At 46.8% G+C, this 18,978-nt stretch overlaps 3 protein-coding genes and 1 long non-coding RNA gene across 4 annotated transcripts; 2 read left to right on the forward strand and 2 right to left on the reverse strand.

Annotated features, from left to right (window-relative positions):
• Positions 1-11: 11 nt before the first annotated feature.
• On the reverse strand, positions 12-2,630 carry LOC122375495 (venom carboxylesterase-6-like). The gene is made up of 2 exons (XM_043354907.1): positions 2,315-2,630; positions 12-2,006 (listed from the first exon to the last, which is right to left on the reverse strand). The coding sequence occupies exon 2, from the start codon at positions 1,894-1,896 to the stop codon at positions 109-111; it is 1,788 nt and encodes a 595-aa protein (XP_043210842.1). The 5' UTR covers positions 1,897-2,006; positions 2,315-2,630; the 3' UTR covers positions 12-108.
• On the forward strand, positions 2,623-6,519 carry LOC122375494 (juvenile hormone esterase-like). Its single transcript, XM_043354906.1, has one exon. It carries the CDS (start codon positions 3,004-3,006, stop codon positions 4,792-4,794), a length of 1,791 nt encoding a protein of 596 aa, XP_043210841.1. The 5' UTR covers positions 2,623-3,003; the 3' UTR covers positions 4,795-6,519.
• Positions 6,520-7,501: 982 nt separating this feature from the next.
• Positions 7,502-11,754, reverse strand: LOC122375497. The gene is made up of 3 exons (XR_006255410.1): positions 11,723-11,754; positions 11,036-11,116; positions 7,502-8,012 (listed from the first exon to the last, which is right to left on the reverse strand). It is a non-coding gene; the product is annotated as an uncharacterized LOC122375497 (long non-coding RNA).
• Positions 11,755-12,429: 675 nt separating this feature from the next.
• Positions 12,430-13,065, forward strand: LOC122375489 (C-type lectin-like). The gene has a single exon (XM_043354899.1). The coding sequence runs from the start codon at positions 12,430-12,432 to the stop codon at positions 13,063-13,065; it is 636 nt and encodes a 211-aa protein (XP_043210834.1).
• The last annotated feature ends 5,913 nt before the right edge of the window (positions 13,066-18,978 follow it).

Raw genomic sequence — 18,978 nt, forward strand, 5'->3', positions numbered from 1 at the left:
AAATAACCAAGTTTTCATATCATTTCTATTTCATGGGACATAAAACAAAAAGAACGCAACCAACTCACCAGAGTCGCTTGATTTCGAATGATTTCACATGTCTCGAAGCTAACTGAACTTTGTGATGAGAACCCCGTAGAAGGCTCGGTTAAGATCGTCCGGAATATTGTTATCACCACCTGCCAGTCGTCCTTGAGGACAGGGCGGTTTTACAGGGTGTCTCCAGGGCTCGTTCACAGCGATCGTCTGCCAGAACTCAACGCGGTCCTCAAACAGCCGTTCTCCAATGGTGAGATTCGAGTCGAGCCTCATGTGCCGCTGGCTCTGCTCCGTGAAGATGGGCCAGTCCGGAGCGGCTGACGACTCGGAAGTGGGCTTCCCGGTCCTGGCGAAGCTGGTCCACAGGCTGACCATGTCGCGGGTCATGTTGTAGTTCGGTGTTCCCGGCTTCGTTAGAGGTAGCTCCGCCTGGCTGAAGAGATACAGCAGCTCGTCGCCGTGCCCGGGGTCTGTGTTGAACTCATTTAGGCGAGTGATGTTTTCCCAGAACAGGCGATCTGGTCCTTTGTACTCGAACACGTACCGGTAAACCGGGGATCTCCGGGACGCCAGGTTGCCCTCTGCCGCCATTGGAGCGTTGAAGTAACGATCGCTGATGATCTGGGCAATCGGCAAACGACTTACAGTATTATGGCCTTCCGAGCCCAAATAAAACTTCTTCACTTTGTGCACTTCTGTCATAGGATCTGCCCCACAATCCAGAGGATTGAAATCCAAAGAGGATAGAATGTCAGACACTAGACCCCATGCTATGACGTTACCAGCGGCGAATCCTGCCGACAGCTGTTTGTCGTCTGCGACGATTGGCACAAAGAACCAGCCTTCCTCTTTGGTGACACCCTGCATCCATGGTACATGGTGGAACTGTCCTTTCTCGAGAAGAATTCGTGGGTCTTCTGGTAGCAGTGGTCGGGCGGCATCTCTATCAACACGTGGCTGGTACAGATGCTTGTCTGGTGTTGCCGTCGCCAGCAGCGACTGGGTAGGCAACTTCTTGAGGCAGGCAACCATGGCTTCGGTGTTTGTGCTGTAGCAGCCTAATTTGTGAGCGAGCTCATCTGTAAACCCAACTTTCCTTCCACTGGCGGCGAAGTTGGCTAGCGCCGAGCCTGACTGAGTGATGGCGTGGTGGAACAGACCTTTAGTCATAGGACTGAGCACCAGAAGTGAAGCGCTGGCCGCTCCCGCCGACTGTCCAAAGATCGTCACCGCCTTCGGGTCTCCGCCGAAGCTGGCGATGTTGTCCTGCACCCACTGCAGCAGCAGCACCTGGTCGCGCAAGCCATAGTTGCCTGGTGCTGCCGCGTCGTAGGTGGTCAGGAAGCCGAACACCCCGAGCCGGTAGTTGAACGTCACCAGCACGATGTCCTCGTCCATCAGGTACTTGGGGCCGTAGTAGCGGTCGTTGCCGCTGCCGCGAATGAAGGCTCCTCCGTGAACGAAAACCATTACCGGCAGACGGCCGACGCCGCTCCCCCACGTCCTCACTTTCCTCGAGTAAACGTTCACGAACAGACAGTCCTCATCACCGACCAATGTTACGTTACCGGTCATGTCGATCTGAGGACAGACACTGCCGTGGTCTTTGACGTCCAACACTCCCCGCCAGCCTGGGTGGCGCTGCGGCGGCTGGAAGCGCAGCTCCCCTACTGGAGGCCGCGCGTACGGGATGCCCTTGAAGGCGACATACTCCTTTCCGGATGCGCTCTTGGACGTGTATCCTCGAATGTGGCCCTCCTGGGTGCGCACTATCCGAGGACGTCCCAGAGATGTGTAGCGGAAACCGCTGCATCTCATCACCAACAGCAATGTCGCGTATAACTGTGCTTTTAGCATGATGAGATGAGAAGTTTAAGTAGACCTTCCTTTAGTTTTTCGCGTCCCTCCACGCCCTCTTCGGTGTTGTTTTGTAATGCAGTCGGTCGGTGGATTGGCTGTTCATTGATCTGCGTTCATGGGATAAACATCAAACAGCGATGTGCTAACATAAAGCAGCACTCAGCGTCACGTCGTTTCGATTCCAAATGATTTAGTCTGCCGGACTGGCGTTTATAGATAACGAATTTCATGAATGATCACTGATCAGTCTGGACGCAGAGTTATTTATCTATGCCATACACTGTTCAATAACGAACATAGGCAACATGAATTATGCTTGTCTCATAATGCACCTGACGGGTAGCTTCTGTTCATCGTACGATTTAAGCGGACTCTTCATGTGCATTTATCACTCCGTTCTTAGCATTTTCCTTACCTCACGTGATGAGGATCCTGGAATTTGGTACGTGTAAATGTTCAATATTCTTTTACGTTTTTGCTTTGTTCTGACCGTTTGCCCTTTTTTCTAACATAAAGAACAGAGCCTAAAACTGACCGCTGATCTGAATGGTTAGGTTTTTGCTAACTTATGCTGGGATAGCGACGCATTGAAATTTGAGGTGAGAACACATAACCAATTTGTTTTATCACAGCCACCCAAATTTAAGCTTATTGTGCCATGAATAGTGAAACAAAACTGAATCAAAACATGCAAAGCAAGATTAGCAAAGCATATGGAAAGAAACAGTCTTCTTTCTTTCTGTTGTGGCACCTCGTGCAGTTATTATTAGAGCAGTCCCCAAGATCTTGGTAAGTCATTCTCAGCGCACGTCTACTTTGTACGACTAGCTGACCTGAACAGATGTAACCTTTGATATATGCACTAACCAGACGGCTATCTATGAGAGCTCATTTCTGATGCGTTGCAGCTGCCAGTGTTTATGTAGGTATGCAGCAGTAGTTTCCGACAGAATACCTTCGTCGACTTGCAACAGACTCGGGCAGATGTTATGATTCCAACTGGTTTCAGCTGCATTGCAGTTTATCGGGACGCTGCAGCGAGCGAGGGGCAGCGCGCGGGGGCAGTCAGGTCGGTGCTGTCTGGCTGAACGGAACGTTGTAGCCATGCTGCGGCTGCTGCTGTGGACAACGCTGCTAGCGGCGGGTGTTACCAGCTACTACACTGGTCTTCCGACCAGGACGCGTCTGGTTCGCACCAAGGAAGGTCCTGTCCGCGGTTACCTCGAAAGAAGCGCATCTGGAAAAGCTTTCTTCGCCTTCAGGGGTATCCCGTACGCGCGGCCACCGGTAGGTGAGCTTCGGTTCCAACCACCGCAGCGCCACCCGGGCTGGAAGAGGCCGCTGGATGCCAAAGAACACGGCAGTGTCTGTCCGCAGATCGACACGTTTAGCGAGACGCCGCTGATTGGCAACGAGGACTGTCTCTTTGTGAACGTCTATACTCGGCAGGTGCGCACCCGCATGCAAAGTGTCAGCAGTCAGCCCGTTATGATATTCGTTCACGGCGGTATGTATATCCGCGGCAGCGGCAACGACCGCTACTACGGCCCCAAGTACCTGATGGACGAGGACATCGTGCTGGTGACGTTCAACTACCGGCTCGGAGTGTTCGGCTTCCTGACGACCTACGACGCGGCAGCTCCAGGCAACTCTGGCTTGCGCGACCAGGTGCTGCTGCTGCAGTGGGTGCAGGACAACATCGCCAGCTTCGGCGGAGACCCGAAGGCGGTGACGATCTTTGGTGAATCAGCGGGCGGAGTGAGTGTTTCACTTCTGGTACTGAGTCCTCTTACTAAAGGACTGTTCCACCACGCCATCAGCCAGTCAGGCTCGGCGCTGGCCAACTTTGGTGCCAGCGGAAGAAAAATGGGTTTCACGGATGAACTGGCTGAGAAACTGGGCTGTCCGGTCGCTAACATCACTGAGATGGTCGGTTGTCTGACCCAGGTGCCATCATCTCAGTTTTTAGCAAGCGCAAGTCCCTTTGAACATCTGTATCAGCCTCGTGTAGATGTAGAGGTGGAGCACCCTTTTCTCCCGGAAGATCCACGACTTCTGCTCGAGAGGGGAGACTTCAATCTCGTTCCGTGGATGCAAGGAGTCACAGAAGAAGAGGGCTGGCCATTTGTGCCGATATTTGCCGTTGTTGAGTCAATTTTTCTAGGTGTCATGGAGGGCGACACGTTCTCTTGGGGCTTGATGTCTGATCTTACAACCAGAACGGCATCCAGTATTCTTGAATGTGACGCTGACCCAACTGCAGAGGCAACCAAAGTAAGAGATTTCTACACTGATTTGGTCATTGCTGATCTGAACCCCTTCCTTCTGGTAGCTCGAGTAATAAGTGATCGTTTCTTCAACGCAGCTCTGTTGGCTGAGAGCAGTCTAGCGTCTCGGCACACGGCAGTCTACCAGTACATGTTTGAGTACAAGGGACCGGGCCGACTATTCTTCAGCAATATCAGCACTCTGGAGGTCTCGAACACAGACGCGGGACACGGCGACGAGCTGATGTACCTCTTCAGTCAGACGGAGCTACCTCTGGAGAAGCCGGGCACACCGAACCACAACATGATCCGCAACATGGTCAGCCTGTGGACCAGCTTCGCCAGGACCGGGAAGCCCAGTTCCGAGTCGTCAGCCGCTCCGGACTGGCCCATCTTCACGGAGCAGAGCCAGCGGCATATGAGGCTCGACTCGGATCTCACCGTCGGCGAAAAGTTGTTCGAGGATCGGGTCAAGTTCTGGCGGACGATCGCTGTGAACGAGCCCTGGAGGCGCCCGACGGGACCAGACTGCGAGCGACTGGATATCCGCTTTTCATATGCTCCTCTCGGAGAGCCAATCGACGACACTCTAGCGTTCTATAACGCCATGCACCAGATGTTTAAGTAGCGAATATGCGATGAACTTAACATGCCGACTGCAATGTCTGTGTCCTTTTGTTTGTCGTGCAGTTTATGTAAAACTACGGACAAGAGCTATTCGGCAATCAATATGATACAATATCAATCGTCCTGTCCATTTCCTGCCATACGTGGGTATTTGATTTTATAAGCTAGCATGTCCATAATGCTCAGTACTCCGAACTATAACGCATGTGTATTGGACCCATTCGTCGAGGCATGTAAATAAAAACAAAACAAGCAAAAACAAAACAATGCTGCACTCCACAGCGTTTCGGAATCATGAAACCTGAAAGTTCGCTGATTTGAGACTGTGAGCATGCATCAGGTTCAAATTGACAAAAGCGTAGAATGATCAAGATATGGTAAGTACCAAGAGAAACCGGTGTAGGCTGAAATGAAGGAACGTACGAACCAGCGCTTACGTCTCAAGTGCGTGTACCTTACGTTTTTCACATACAATTGAAATGATTTCTTTGACACTTAACGCTGCAAACCTATATATGAATAGTGTAGGAATGGGATTGTTGAAGGGATATGAACTTAGCTGTTTTTTTTTGCTTCCGTCAATTTTCTTATCCCATAACCTTTCCCCCCAAAAAATTGATGAGCTTTTTAGCCAAGCGCATGTATTAGTAACCAACAGGCCGAAATAAAATGCACACTTATTACGCAAAGCCTATACATCAGATAACATGCACGTAACCAAGTGACTCCACTGCTAATTCTGCTACAAGCTGAAGGTGGATTATTCAATGTTTTTATCAAGAGGTACACTGAAAAAACAAAATGAGAATGGTTACGGATTGGGTTTCATGTGAAACCACGAGGTGGTCTATATAGTGAAATGGTGCTTGCTTGACCTCATTTATTAGGGCTGTCCGAGTCTCCTGTTTGACAAGCCTGATAGTTGGTCTCGTTTTGAACAGCGTTTGAAGCATCATGGGTGCGACTCTTTTTAGGGCTAACCGTGAGAATGTTTGCCGGTCTCATCTCATATCCTGCGTCGGTGTGAGGCAGCGTGGTGGTTTCAGATAAGTGCAGTCTCTGGACTTGTTTACATACAGCGCATTGTCAGGCGCCATTTGCAAATTGTGTGCGTTGGTGTGCGCTGCGCTTGGGGTTATATTGTTATAAGTAGAGACATTCTTTAGCCATATATAAAATATTGTGCATGATAACAGAGGAAACAACACACTTGCTCATCAGTCATGGTCAGAAATCTTTTAATCTTTCGCTACAGTAAGATTTCGTTGAAATCAAGATTGGAAGGGCAGATGTCATAGTGACTTCGGCTTCTGAAGAAGGTAACGATCTTCCCGACCTCTACAAATTGAAGAACCAAGAGACAGTGGCGGCCGAGGAATTTCGCTCTCTAGGAGAAGACGTTTCGCACAACCGCGCGTTCACCACGGTGTAGCGGCGGCCGGGGTGAGTGACGAGTGTTCTTTGGTTGGGGACTGCAGCGCGGCACGACGCGACTGCTTTCGCCGCGCCCATTGCTACTGCATGAACTAGCTTTGTGTTTGAGAGGGCTTGGGCCTTTTGTGACCGGGTCGGCAGCTCGTGGCACGACGGGACTGCCAATTGTCTCCGCATATATGCTACTGCACTGAAATTTGTGTTTGAGAGGGCCTGGGCCTGTGTCGACCGGGCCGGCAGCGCGCGGCACGACGCGACTAATACGAGACTAATACATTTTGAGAAGAAAACATGGTTGTATTTTGGGCGGCAATATGGCCGCGCGGCAGGGCGGGGCTGCGCGCGGGCTACATTCGAGGGTCCAGAAAGAAGGCTCGTAACGAGAATGGCTTGAGTTCTTCTATGAGACCATTTTCTGGTCTAATCCAATGGTGGCTGATGTTGAGACAGTCCAGCGGTATTATCGTAAACCAGAACGTGGTCTCATCCAGCTCAGAGTTTCAAAAGAGAACACACTTTGAGCATTTTGGAGACCAGTTTTGTTTCTCCGTGAGACCACTGAATGGTTTCGCGAGACCGGTTTCTAAGCTCTCTAAAAGGGTTTCAGAAAGACCGCGCAGAATGGCTCAAAAAGTGTGGTCTGATTTGAATAGGGGAAAAAAGACCGCTTTCTGGTCTCTGAGACCAAAATTTGGCTGACTTTTTTTCAGTGTAGTTGATATACCAACCTACAGGAATAATTCAATGCAGTAACCAGGGATGCGGAGCCGTGGAAATTTCAGACGGCTCCGGCTCCGGCTCCGGCTCCGGAGAAAAAAATCGGCTCCGGCTCCGGCTCCGGCTCCGGGTGAAATGTCATGGCGGCTCCGGCTCCGGCTCCGGCTCCGAGTAAAATGATCCGGCTCCGGCGGCTCCGGCTCCGGCGGCTCCGGCTCCGGCTTCTACTCAGTACATCCCCTATGCGATCAATTAAATACGGGTGAAAAAAAGGCGATGGGATTGGTACACGTTGCTTCTGTATTTGTATAACAAGGCTATTTTGAATACCACATTGTTTTACGCCTTGTACTGTCAAACCGAACTAGGTAAATAATTGTTTCCTCTTGAGAAAAGGAGCCGGAGTCGCCCCCTTTTTTGACGGCTCCGGCTCCGGCTCCGGCTCCGGGCTATATTGTTTCACGGCTCCGGCTCCGGCTCCGGCTCCGGGCAAAATATGCCGGCTCCGGCGGCTCCGGCTCCGGCTCCGGCTCCGGCTCCGCATCCCTGGCAGTAACAGTTAAAGTTACGAAAGTTCTGGCCATTTCTGACTTGTATTTTGATTTCGAGTGACCTCGCTGCTACACAGGTATAACTAAAGGACTAAGGAGACCCTTCAATCATCAGCATTTGTAGGTAGCACCACTTTTCTGCTGCCCCGACATTCACTGCGTCGCCTCTACTTTCCCGGGCCGGCGGGGTTGCCCGGGTTTCCGGGGCTGCCGGGGTTGGGCGGGTTTGGAATCTGAAAGGTGGCGGCGAACGGCAGTTTGGGCGGCACAAACGACCCCGGAGCGCCAAAGTTGCCCGGCCGACCAAAGTTTCCTGGCGGCGTGTGGGGTGTGAACGTTCCCGGAAAGCGGCCTGGCCTGCCGGGTCTGCCGGGAAGACCCGGTTTTCCAGGGTTCCCCGGTTTTCCTGGGATTCCGGGCCGGCCGACCTGACCAGGCTGAACGGGCCGGAAGAACTGGGGGCTGCGGACGGTGCGGGAGCCTCTGGCGATGGCTTTCTCTCCGGCGTCCGAAGTGTCTGCGGGCACATGTCACAGGTCAGCGAGGCTGGAAAATTGTAGAACCAGAATCCGTGCGCTGGAACTGAGACAAGCATTTAGAAGATGAGGGTCAAAATGCAGCTAATTTTTCTATCCATTCATTCGTTCATTTATTCATTCATTTGCTCATTTACATATATAATCATTCGTTTATTCACTCATTCAGTCTCCATTCATTTTGTCATTCATTCATCGATCCATTTTTTCATTACTTCATTTACTCGTTCATTCATTCATTCATTCATTCATTCATTCATTCATTCATTCATTCATTCATTCATTCATTCATTCATTCATTCATTCATTCGAATTTTTCGATGCATCTGTTTTACGTTGTGATGATTTATAACACATTCATATACGGTAAAGCAAAGATCATGAATTGATATGACTTGCTCTTTGTTTTATTAATATCTAGTGATGTCATTTTCCAAAAATGTCTGACCGATACCGACCGAAACCAAAATTTGGGGAAAATTTCCGACCGAATACCGACCGATAAATCCCAAGCCAAAATTTGACCGAAATTTGACCGAAATTCTATTTGCTATTACTCTACCCCAAAATTAAAATATTTGGCAAATTCTGATGGAAAATAATGGGAAATGGCATTTTAGTCCAAGTTCAGTCAATCCTTAGCCACTGCAAAATACATTTTGTGGTAGAAGTTACATTGCTGAGGGTAGCAACACATGGACCTCAGCATTTCACAGATTTGGTTAATTAGAATTGTCAAGAATCTACTGTGGTCTATGTAAGGAAGAATGCTCATTCATGTTGCAAAAGCACGATCAATTAGTAAGTCAAATGGTTGGTAATAGGTACCTATGTTCATGACAACATTCCCTAGGAGAAAAGGCGGAATCAACACACCACAAAACACATCAAAACTGCTTGGAAACTTGCCTTGAGCATTGATATGTGGTCTGAGATACCCTACAAAGAATTTGACACTGAAAATCCAGCTGAAAAGGCAGGTGCTAGGTAGCTCTGAGCTTGAATTTTGTCTCAAAAATGAAATGAAAATTCATTAAACAGGCACTTTGTCTTATCTCTTGTTTTTCTTATCTTTACAAGAAAACAAAATATGCAGAGACAAAACTAATACAAAGTGGCGCCAAAGTGGCGCAAAAGTAATAGAAGAACCAAGGATTGATTTTTAAGATCCTCTCTTCCCTAACGAAAGGATGTATGATGATGACGTAATATTTATTTATATGCCCTTTTGGTAGAATTATTGGAAGGAAATTAATTTTCTTGTAGTGAATTACACTCACAATGTTGATTTCATTAGAATTAAATATCGTGTTGGATCATTTACATAAAAAATAATAATAATTCACGAGTCAGCATGTAACAATCCAAAACATTTTTTGCAGCAACTTTATCAGCTGGTTTAAAGTCTCTGTTATGGCGCATCTGTTTCGAAATCCTTCCTTGTGTTTGGAATGTGGAAGATTCCTGGGGAGCATTCCGGTCTAGGGGTAAGATACTTGCCTCTAGATTCGGCCATCCGGGTTCGATTCCCGGGCAATGCACGTGGCATTGCCGCTACCTGACCGCTTGGAACAGCGTGAAAGTTCCGGTTAGCACCTTGGTCCACTGGATGTTGTGCTTAACCCAAACCAACCAACCAACCGTGGAAGATTCCAGAAATTGGACATGGGCCGAATCTGTAGTTTTTGTCAAGATTCCTATGTTTTTATGTTGTGGTCATCTAGATTCCAAACATTTGGTTGGTACCTGCAATATTTAAGGAGAATGTGGAATAGAAGAACACCTGTGAAATGTAAATGTGATCACTGCTAAGTGCTAAGTGCTAACTGTCCAGTCTTCAGAAACACATTTCAGTAATTCAAGTTATTTTTGTCCTTGCATTTTTGATGACTGTATAATGATTTTTGCAGGCAATACTTCTTTGATTACAGGTGAAATTTAACAGTTAGACTGGAATAGAGTTTCAAAATTGTGTGTACTTGTGGGGCCAACTGAGTCAAAATCAGCCTGCTTGTAGTTGTGGTTGGACAATGGGTGGCTGCTGCCTGCTGGGTGGGATGGCTAATGAAGTTGCCAAAATGTGGCATTTGACATTTGGGGGAAATTTTGCAACTCTATCATTAACATCCCAATAAATTTCATTTTAACTAGGCAAAAATGGAATACTTTCTCTTTTTGAAAATGGTTTCACTGGCAGGGTGACCGAAAGTGTCCGATTTTTGGGGGGCCTGACCGACCGATTACCAAATCGGTCAGCATATATTTTCGGTAACCGAAATTTTCGGTAACCGATTGACACCACTAATATTATGTATGTACAGTCCATCTAGCACTAGAAATGCAATTTCATCTGGAAAGCTAACACAGCCTGGTTTTCACTTTTCATTGTGTTGTTGTTAAGAAGCCAGTAGATTTGAGTTTCGTTCAAACCTGCCAGTGCTGCATTGCACAGCAAGTCCCCCGGCAACTGTCGTTCTCTATATATATCAGATATTTATAAACGGTGCATTGGCGTCTGGCTGGATAGTGGCTGTCTGGCCAGTGGCGTCGACTTACATATCCTGTGGTCTCACTTTATAAATATTGACGCCAATTCTTACAGTTTGGACTGTGTTGCTTATTTAAGATGGTTAGAGTGGATAATTGAAGGGTTTGTTGATGATAATGTACCATATATGCCAACTACAACATGACAATAAAATGTTTATACTTTTTTGCATACCTATTGCTGATGATAACTTCATATTACATCAATGTTTTTTTCGAATTTCAATGTTGTGAAGTAATGTAATGACTATTTCATTGTTTTACTCTAATCTCAATCTCTAAACCACCAATTTATCAGTATTTTAACTGTCACGGTGAACGGTCCCGATCGAGATGGGTGTTCGTAAGCCTGGTGGATGATTTGTGGACTCGGACCGTTTACACCAAATGGCAGATGTCATCAATAAAATATGGCTTTATAACATGACCCAGATGGACGTAAAAACCAAATACATACCTCTAGGTGGGGTGGCGACAACGAAAGCCAGCATCATGATCTGTAGCACAAAAATTACAGTCGCATTGGGCCTCATATTGCCTGTAAAAGAGGAGTTGAAAATCATATGAATCTATCTCGGCTCGTTCACACATTGCATGTTTTAGTCTTGTCCAGGGTCCGTTGTCTAGTCTGATTACCGTAACGTAGCCGGAATATGACATTATGAAAGGACTTTCGACTTTAGAAATAATTCATTCAATTTCAGCACAGGAATCACCCATGTCAAATCGTTGGCATGGGACGCGGCTTTCTTTTTGTCTTTTTACCTGACCCGAAATTTAAAGCTATTTTTCCTGTTTTGAAATTTATTTCCGGTTGTTCAGTTGTTCGGATGACAAAATATGAAGTGACACAACTGCTTAGATGCGTTAGTACTTTTAAGCAAACCACTATCCCTATCGCCTTGTGTCCCGTACCCACCTCAGTGTCGTCTCGGATTGCCTCGGTGTTGTCTCTGAGGCTGCCTCACCAGCCGTTGTCTCCTCCGCCGCCGCTCGTCACCCACTCGCCGATCCAAGTTCCGCTCACCACCAGCCAGTCCTGTGGCACTACCCATTTAACCACCTGGACCCAGGGAGGCCTCCCCTCGCCATTGGAGGTGTGCTACCTGGGCGCCCCTGATCTGGAAAATACTAGGGGATTTACCTGCTTCGCCTCCCGTAGCTCAGAAATACCGGACAAATGTTGAAACGTCGGTATTTATCGGCTGCTGCGCAGCGTTGGTTATTGAAGTAGATGCATTTTTTCAGGGCGAAGCACGGACTGGACGAAGTAGTGAGTAATCGCTTGAAAAGTTGCACAAACGAAATGGGTCTCGGGTGAGGCCGTATTATGGAGTCAGTTCAATAGGCAGTCACCTATCCAGTTGCTGCCTACCGTGACATGCTACTGCGATATTGGTAAGCCTCAGGACACCAATACTGGTGTAGCTTTGTTCATACCTGACGAGGGAACGCCGAGAAAACCGGCCGTATCAGCTGCCATTGCGTGCTGGAGAGCTTTCTGCAATCTGTGTTTATTTCTAACTAACAGGGTATCAGGTACTTGTCTTGTATTGATTGTTCGTTACTTGGTGTGTTGTACGGCTGCAGTTCTTTCCCGAGGATAAGAACGTAGCTCGATGAATAAGAGCAGATTGGCAAGATTGGGTCACGAGGGTGGAAATTGAAACATGGTAGATACTAGAAAAGTTCCAAATATTTACCCGATGGACACCTAAATGACGCAAAAGGATTTTCCATGCACCTCAGCTTCTCTAAACAATCGTTTGATATACATATGTAGGAGCAGCAGCAGAGACATTTCTGTCTCAGTCTGGTGGGCGGACGTGCCGACAAAGGTCACCTCGTATCATGCGCTCGGCCAAAGACATGCTGCTGTTGCTCGCCCTCTCTGTTCTCGGCGTGCCACTGCTATCGGGTGCCTCCACCGCCGACCGCAGCCCCGCCCCCGACCGGCTGGCTTCTCATCTGGTGAGCGGCCTGGCGCAGGTCTGCGTGTCAGAGGCCCGCAGCTCACTCTGCGGTCCAGTGGAGCGCCTGGAGACGCAGCTGGAGGAGCTGCTGGGGAAGCTGCAGCCGCCACCGCCGTCCTGTCCACCCGGCTGGAGGCAGCAAGGAAGCAGCTGTTTCTTCATCCCTCCTCAGACGGCCACCTGGCTTCAGGCGCACCACTACTGCGCCCAGCTGGACGGGCGTGCGCGGCTGGGATCCGTCCACCCGGCTACCCATGGACTCGTCAGAGAGCTGGTGGCTGCCAACGACTCGGATCGCGTGTGGATCGGTCTGATCCAGCTGCCAGGACGGCGCTGGGGGTGGGTGGACGGATCGCCTCTGGACTACACGGACTGGAGACGGGGTGAGCCCACATTCCGAGGAGAGCACTGTGCTCATATTTACGGACCGAGGAATAGTCTGGAGGGCTGGAATGATACAGAGTGTGACAGAGATCGGCACTTTCTCTGTGAGATTCGACTGGACCGACTGTGATGTGTGCACTGTGCAGGGTGGGCGGTCTGTGAAGTGCCCTGTGATTGTGGGACTGTGTCATTTGTGTGTGAAAAATGGTGCTGCTGGAAAGTTTTCGCTTGCAATAAATGTATGTAAACGATTATGAATGCTCTTTACGCTGCAAAGTTTTATCACGAACGCAGCTAAAACTCACCTTTTAGCAAGTGCCAGTGATGCAGATTATTTTACCCCTCACCCGTAATGACGTTTAATGTTTATACAACCGCTAACATATAGGGGGAATGTCGATAGGATCACCCCAGCCGTTTGACCCCTGATAAAGCTAGAGCTTCGCGGGAAAAACTAGCGCATTTCCTGCAATGAGAGAAGCCGGTCGTATCTAATTTTGAAGCGTCTAGGCGTGCTCTGCTAGACACGGGAGCGGCTGGCTCGTATGTCAAGTTGATGATCCAGCGCCTCTGGCGGAAATTACTCAAAACAATGGATGTAGACTGTAGATGACGCCACCACAACTTCGCTTAACAGTGGGAAGTCCACGTCTAATGCAATAGTCACTAGCAAGCTCATCATAAAAATCAGGATATAATTAATTAATTAGTATGAAAATGAGAAGCTTTGCCTACCAAACAAGTCGTCATGGGTTAATATGTTGAAAATTCTGTGATCTGCTTGCGAGTAGATAGGCTGTTAGAATAATTATCGGTAGATATCTCAGCATCTCCGCATGCCTGCATTTGGTCATTGTCAGAGTATGTCATTGTTGCTTCTTCTATCCCTGTCAGGCGTAACCTCCATAACAAATACTGTAAAAGTATCCGGACAGCAGCAAGAGTTTTTCATCTATCGAGACGCTGTCTAGCCAATTTTTATACCCACTCCTGCCACGAAGTGCGGCTTATCCCCTGGCGCATTCTCCATGGGATTTGTTTTGTCTCGTTTATTCAAGCATGGATCCGGGCTGGTCCAAGTGACGTATGCACGTAACTGGGAGGCATATATGGCGATATAATTGCCGGGTAATAATATAAATGCGATTATTTCACTTAACGAGACATCCTTGGCCGCGATCTCGTCTGCAATCAGACACGCTAAAAGCCAGCCGTGGGGTGCATCAAACAATCCCTCACGAAATCGGATAAATCACGATCCACTAGACGAAGCTGCTGTTTCTCTTCAAGGGTTCATTGATGTTAAACCGAACAGTGCAGTGGAGAAACATGTTAAAGCTGGGACATTTGTAACCCTTAGGTGAGTAAGAATTGCTTTGCTTATATCTAATAAACGACAGAAACTGCACTTCTATTAGAATGACTTTGTCAATACAATATGGTGTTGCGTCTTCTGAGTTTTTTTTTTTTTTTGGTAAAGACCCTGTGGGTTAACCCGCGCCCTGATGGTGTCTGCCGAGCAATGCGTCCTAATAGGGGTGGGGGCGGGGGGACATTTTGCCTCCCCCCGCCTAAAATCTCGAGAACCACACAACATAGAGACAAGCAACAAACGGTGTTGGATAGCCCCGATGGGGGCTATCCAATTTCCTTGTGACCTTGTGACCCAATTTCATTAACCTCGGTCTAACCGATGACGTCACGGGTCAGGTCAAATGTCGAATTTTCACCGTTTACAGGCATTTCAAGAAGTGTGTTGTAAATCAAGTAAAAAGGCATATTATTGAAAAGCATCGACATGGAATTGTCTGTTAAACACATATTTTGCTATTTGAGGTCACTAATACCAGGTCAGGCCACAGAGGTCAGGTCACTGTGGGTCACAACACGGAAGTGTGTGATGCATGTTGCATGGTCCATTTTACATGACAAATGCGATAATATGGGTCAGGCAACCTTTAGGGCCAGGTTATGTTCTGGTGAAGGTCAATTCAAGGTCAGTTCAAATTAGGTCAAATTTCAAACTTGATGTTTTTGCATAAAATGGGTTCGATGCGGCTCGTCACGGGGAGTCTAATATTGGTCTTTGTTTTGCCCTAGGTGGTCTAGAATTGCAAAACATTGTGTTTGATAATTTGACATCATCAAATTTAAGCAGGTTTTTTGGCTATAAATTGGCCAAAAAAGGAGGTATCGATCTAAAATTTGGTATGTGGATGGAAGAGGGTAGGGACATACAAATACCGTTTTTCAAAAGTTGTAGAACTTTTGGGATTATTTTGATATTTTATAAAAAAAACTTTGTATTTTGGGGATCAAAATCACAAAATTTTGAAATTCCTAGAAAGCAGTTTTGTGGCGCCGTTTTTTTCTAAACGACCACATAAAGAACTTTGCAATTGCTTGTTAACTGTAGCATTTGTGAGCGTTTCAAGATTTAATGATTTTAGCTGATTTTTGCTCGAACATGACCTCAGTTTGACCTCAATACCTAACTCCTGACCTAAGGTGACCTATGACTTGAAATTTTGTGTGAATGTGTCAAATTCATGTCTCGGAAGGTAGGTATTGAAAATTTGGCGGAGCTGCGCGCCACCGTTTATTCGCTATTCAAGAAGAACCAGGGGGGAGGCAAAATACCCCCCCCCCCCAATTAGGACGCGAGTTGATATTAAATTCAGCCGAAAGTCATCCCAATGTTTTTTTTGCAGTTGAGACTTCTTATTAAAAATGTTCTTAAGATTAGTTGAAATTGGAGAGGAAATACAAGGATGGAATCAGTCATCCTCATCACGAGTGTTGAAAGTTCCGCTATGCATTTATGTACCTAACTACTAAGGCGCATGGAAAACAGTTGAAGTGATTTCATCCGCTCATTACTATCGAATATATGACATATGACTTCTGGGCCATAATAAAAATGATGTTATGACGTATCGTTTGTCTGGAAGCTGACGGAAGATATTCTCCTGCATGCGCCATTCTTAATGTTAAAGGTTAAAACCGTTAAAGGGACTATCCCACCTTTAACATGGGGTTTGAGTTGAGATAGCCAAGTTTGCGGCGAGGTTCAGAAACCACTATCTATCTAGGTTGCAACCCCCGCGGCCTCTTGGTGTTGAAGAAATTCGTTCCCTTCATTTGAAAATGGGCCTTGTACAAGGCCCTATCTTCAACATGGAGCGACCGTTAGTGTGACGTCACCTCGTTTAGTCATTCTGATTTGAATGGGTTTGTTCGTTGAAAAATCGCTTAAAACTTGGTCTGAACTTTGTTGTGGTGCCTACAGAGTAAAAAGAATCAGCTTTATGACAGTAATGTGGCCTGGGGAAGGAGGTAATTTTGGGCTGTGACGTCACATATTTGAAAGTTTGTGTTTGGAATATGGGAAGCCTAAGATGTTTAATGAAAAATAAATGCCAGAACCGTGTTCCTGGTCATCCAATCTATAAAGTCGGGCACAATTTAACTGGTTTTAACAACATTTTAGAAGGTGGAATAGTCCCTTTAAAACCATTAAAAATGAACTCCTACTTTTTATTCCGTTCGTCTATTTTCCTCGTGATTGATAAATCTTGTTTTGTTGATTTGACGATCGGATCCGGGTTGGCTGCAACATTTCTTTTCCTTTGCAGCAGTCAACTGATGTCCTGGTTATTGTAATCATTCATTGATTGACCCCGATCCAAAGTGTATTTTACAAAAAGATGTTGATATATTTTTGTAACCTTGTCAGCTTACGCCAGTTTGATTGAGAGGAATCGTTTGAAAAAGGGAGTTTTTGCTGTTTCTTATCCCTGTTAATGGATTTTGTGAGAAATAAGCTCTAGCAGAGAGTTGAGACATAGCTACGACCAAGGACTGTGAACCAATATAACAATTGGATAGAACGGATATTCTTTTATTTAATCCCTTCACTACAACGCCATCAACGCCCGCCATCAATGGTAAAATACCGAGGGTGATAAAAAAGTGAGCCCACCGGTCCCAACTAAGATTGACTTTATCTCTGCAACCGTGCATCCTACAGCTTTTGAAAGCCGCTCATTAGAAAGAACAATCAAATTTCATCCAGATAGGCCGCAATTTTGTTACATAACTTGCACAACACGGCCAGCATTGTGAAAAGCACAACTCAATACCAAAGTCTCGGTGAAACATTTAGCGGTATGGGATATGGTTGAAATTTCTTCACATCTGACTGCATATTAGAGTTCACGTGCGTTTATTCATTCTTCGCACGTGAATTTTTATTATAAGAATTGAAGATTGAATGCGTGAACTATAGTTGAATGTAGTTCAACTAATATTTTGACCACTCCAATATTGGTATTTTCCCGCGCCCGTGGGGCTATCGGCGAACCCTACCACCCGTAGGGGGGGGGGGGGCGTTTCGGCCCCCTCTAATATCTCGGAAAGTCACTGGCCGATTTTCAAAATTCAAACGGTGTTGGATAGCCCTATCACGGAACTACCTTGTGACCCAATTTCATTGACCTCGGTCCAACCGATGACCTCGCAGGTCAGGCCAAAGGTCGAATTTTCACCGTTCACAGGCATTTCAAGAAATGTGTTGTAAAATCGAGTAAAAGGCATGTTATTGAAAATCACCGATGGGGTAATGGTCCGTAAAACACATATTTTGCTATTTGAGGTCATTGATACCAGGTCAGGCAGGTCACATAGCTATGGTCACTGAGGGTGACCTCAGTGACCTATTGTGACCTAAAAAATAAATCATCTCTTTATTTTTTTGGGGTCAAAATCCCAAAATTTTGAAAATCTGAGATAACAGTTTTGTAGCGCCGTCTTTCCTCTACGCGACCACATTAACTTGAAGTTGCTTGTCAACTGTAGCTTTTGTGAGCATTTCAAGATTTCATGTTTTTTGCTCGTTTTTGCTTGAACATTACCTAAGTTTGACCTCAATAACTTCTGACTTAAGGTGACCTAAGAGTTGAAATTTTGTGTGAAGGTGTCAAATTGATTCCCGGGAAGGTACTGAAAATTTAGCGGCGCTGCGTCAGGAAAACCGCAGGGGGGAGCATATTCCCCCCTCAACGGGGTGAGGGTTAATAAACATGGCTGACACTACAAGGGGAATATTTCGCAAGACCGGAAGCGGCTGTCCCGCGTTTACCACCGTCGGCGACGCGTCGCCGTGTTTCACCCGATCTCGCAATGCATTTTGTTCTGATCGTTCTCGGTGTAATATGTATTCATTCAGAGCCACACTACTATGCGTTTCAGACCCTGTGGAACAGTCCTTTTCGGCTATTTCCCGTTGTATATACGTTTGATTTTAACCAAACTTTGGCATTGGTAGTTTGAGTTCCCTACCTAATTTTCATCAATATGGTCTATTAACAAAAAATGAAAAATAAAGGCACTTGTCATTGACTGGTAATGTTAAGGTCGTCACAGCCCTGCTTAGAGGCTGTCACAGGCTGGGCGCTGTCTCCCCTCTGATTGGTCGTGACGCACTAGCACACTGCGGCTTGGCTCCGCCCACTTGCGGTCCAGCCTCGGGTCATGTCGGCGGCAGTCGCAGTCTGGCCGGCCGGCGTGCGGGCCGCGCGGGCAGCACAGAGAAGTCGGAGCACTTGCTTGCATGTCATGGACTTTTAATAAGTTGTTCTACGACAAATAAGGACGGAGGAAGAAAGAGAAAGGAAGAGGAGACAAAGTGACCATGAGACGAACGCCCGGTAAACGTTGGGTAGTGGACAACAAACAATATGCTAGACGTTAGACGCATAAACGCTAGAGCAGAGACAGGAGACAAAGACGGTAGACGAAAGACAGACTTAAAGATGGTAGACCAGAGACAAGTGACGAAGATAGAGATTGGGCTATAGACGAGAGACAATAGACTATAAACCTATAGACGAGAGACTGACAAGGGGGAGTGAAGGAAGGGAGATCATTAACTCTCGATATTGCATATCTACATTTTCAGATTGAGTCATTCTATATCGTTCCCTGTTTTATTGTTTTTCGGGCCTAAGATCTATCAACAATATTGTTAAAGGTAGTGTGCCAC

Source organism: Amphibalanus amphitrite, unplaced genomic scaffold (genome assembly GCF_019059575.1).
Source record: "Amphibalanus amphitrite isolate SeventyFive unplaced genomic scaffold, NRLGWU_Aamphi_draft 001853F_arrow, whole genome shotgun sequence".
In the NCBI taxonomy this organism is placed as follows: Eukaryota; Metazoa; Arthropoda; class Thecostraca; order Balanomorpha; family Balanidae; genus Amphibalanus; species Amphibalanus amphitrite.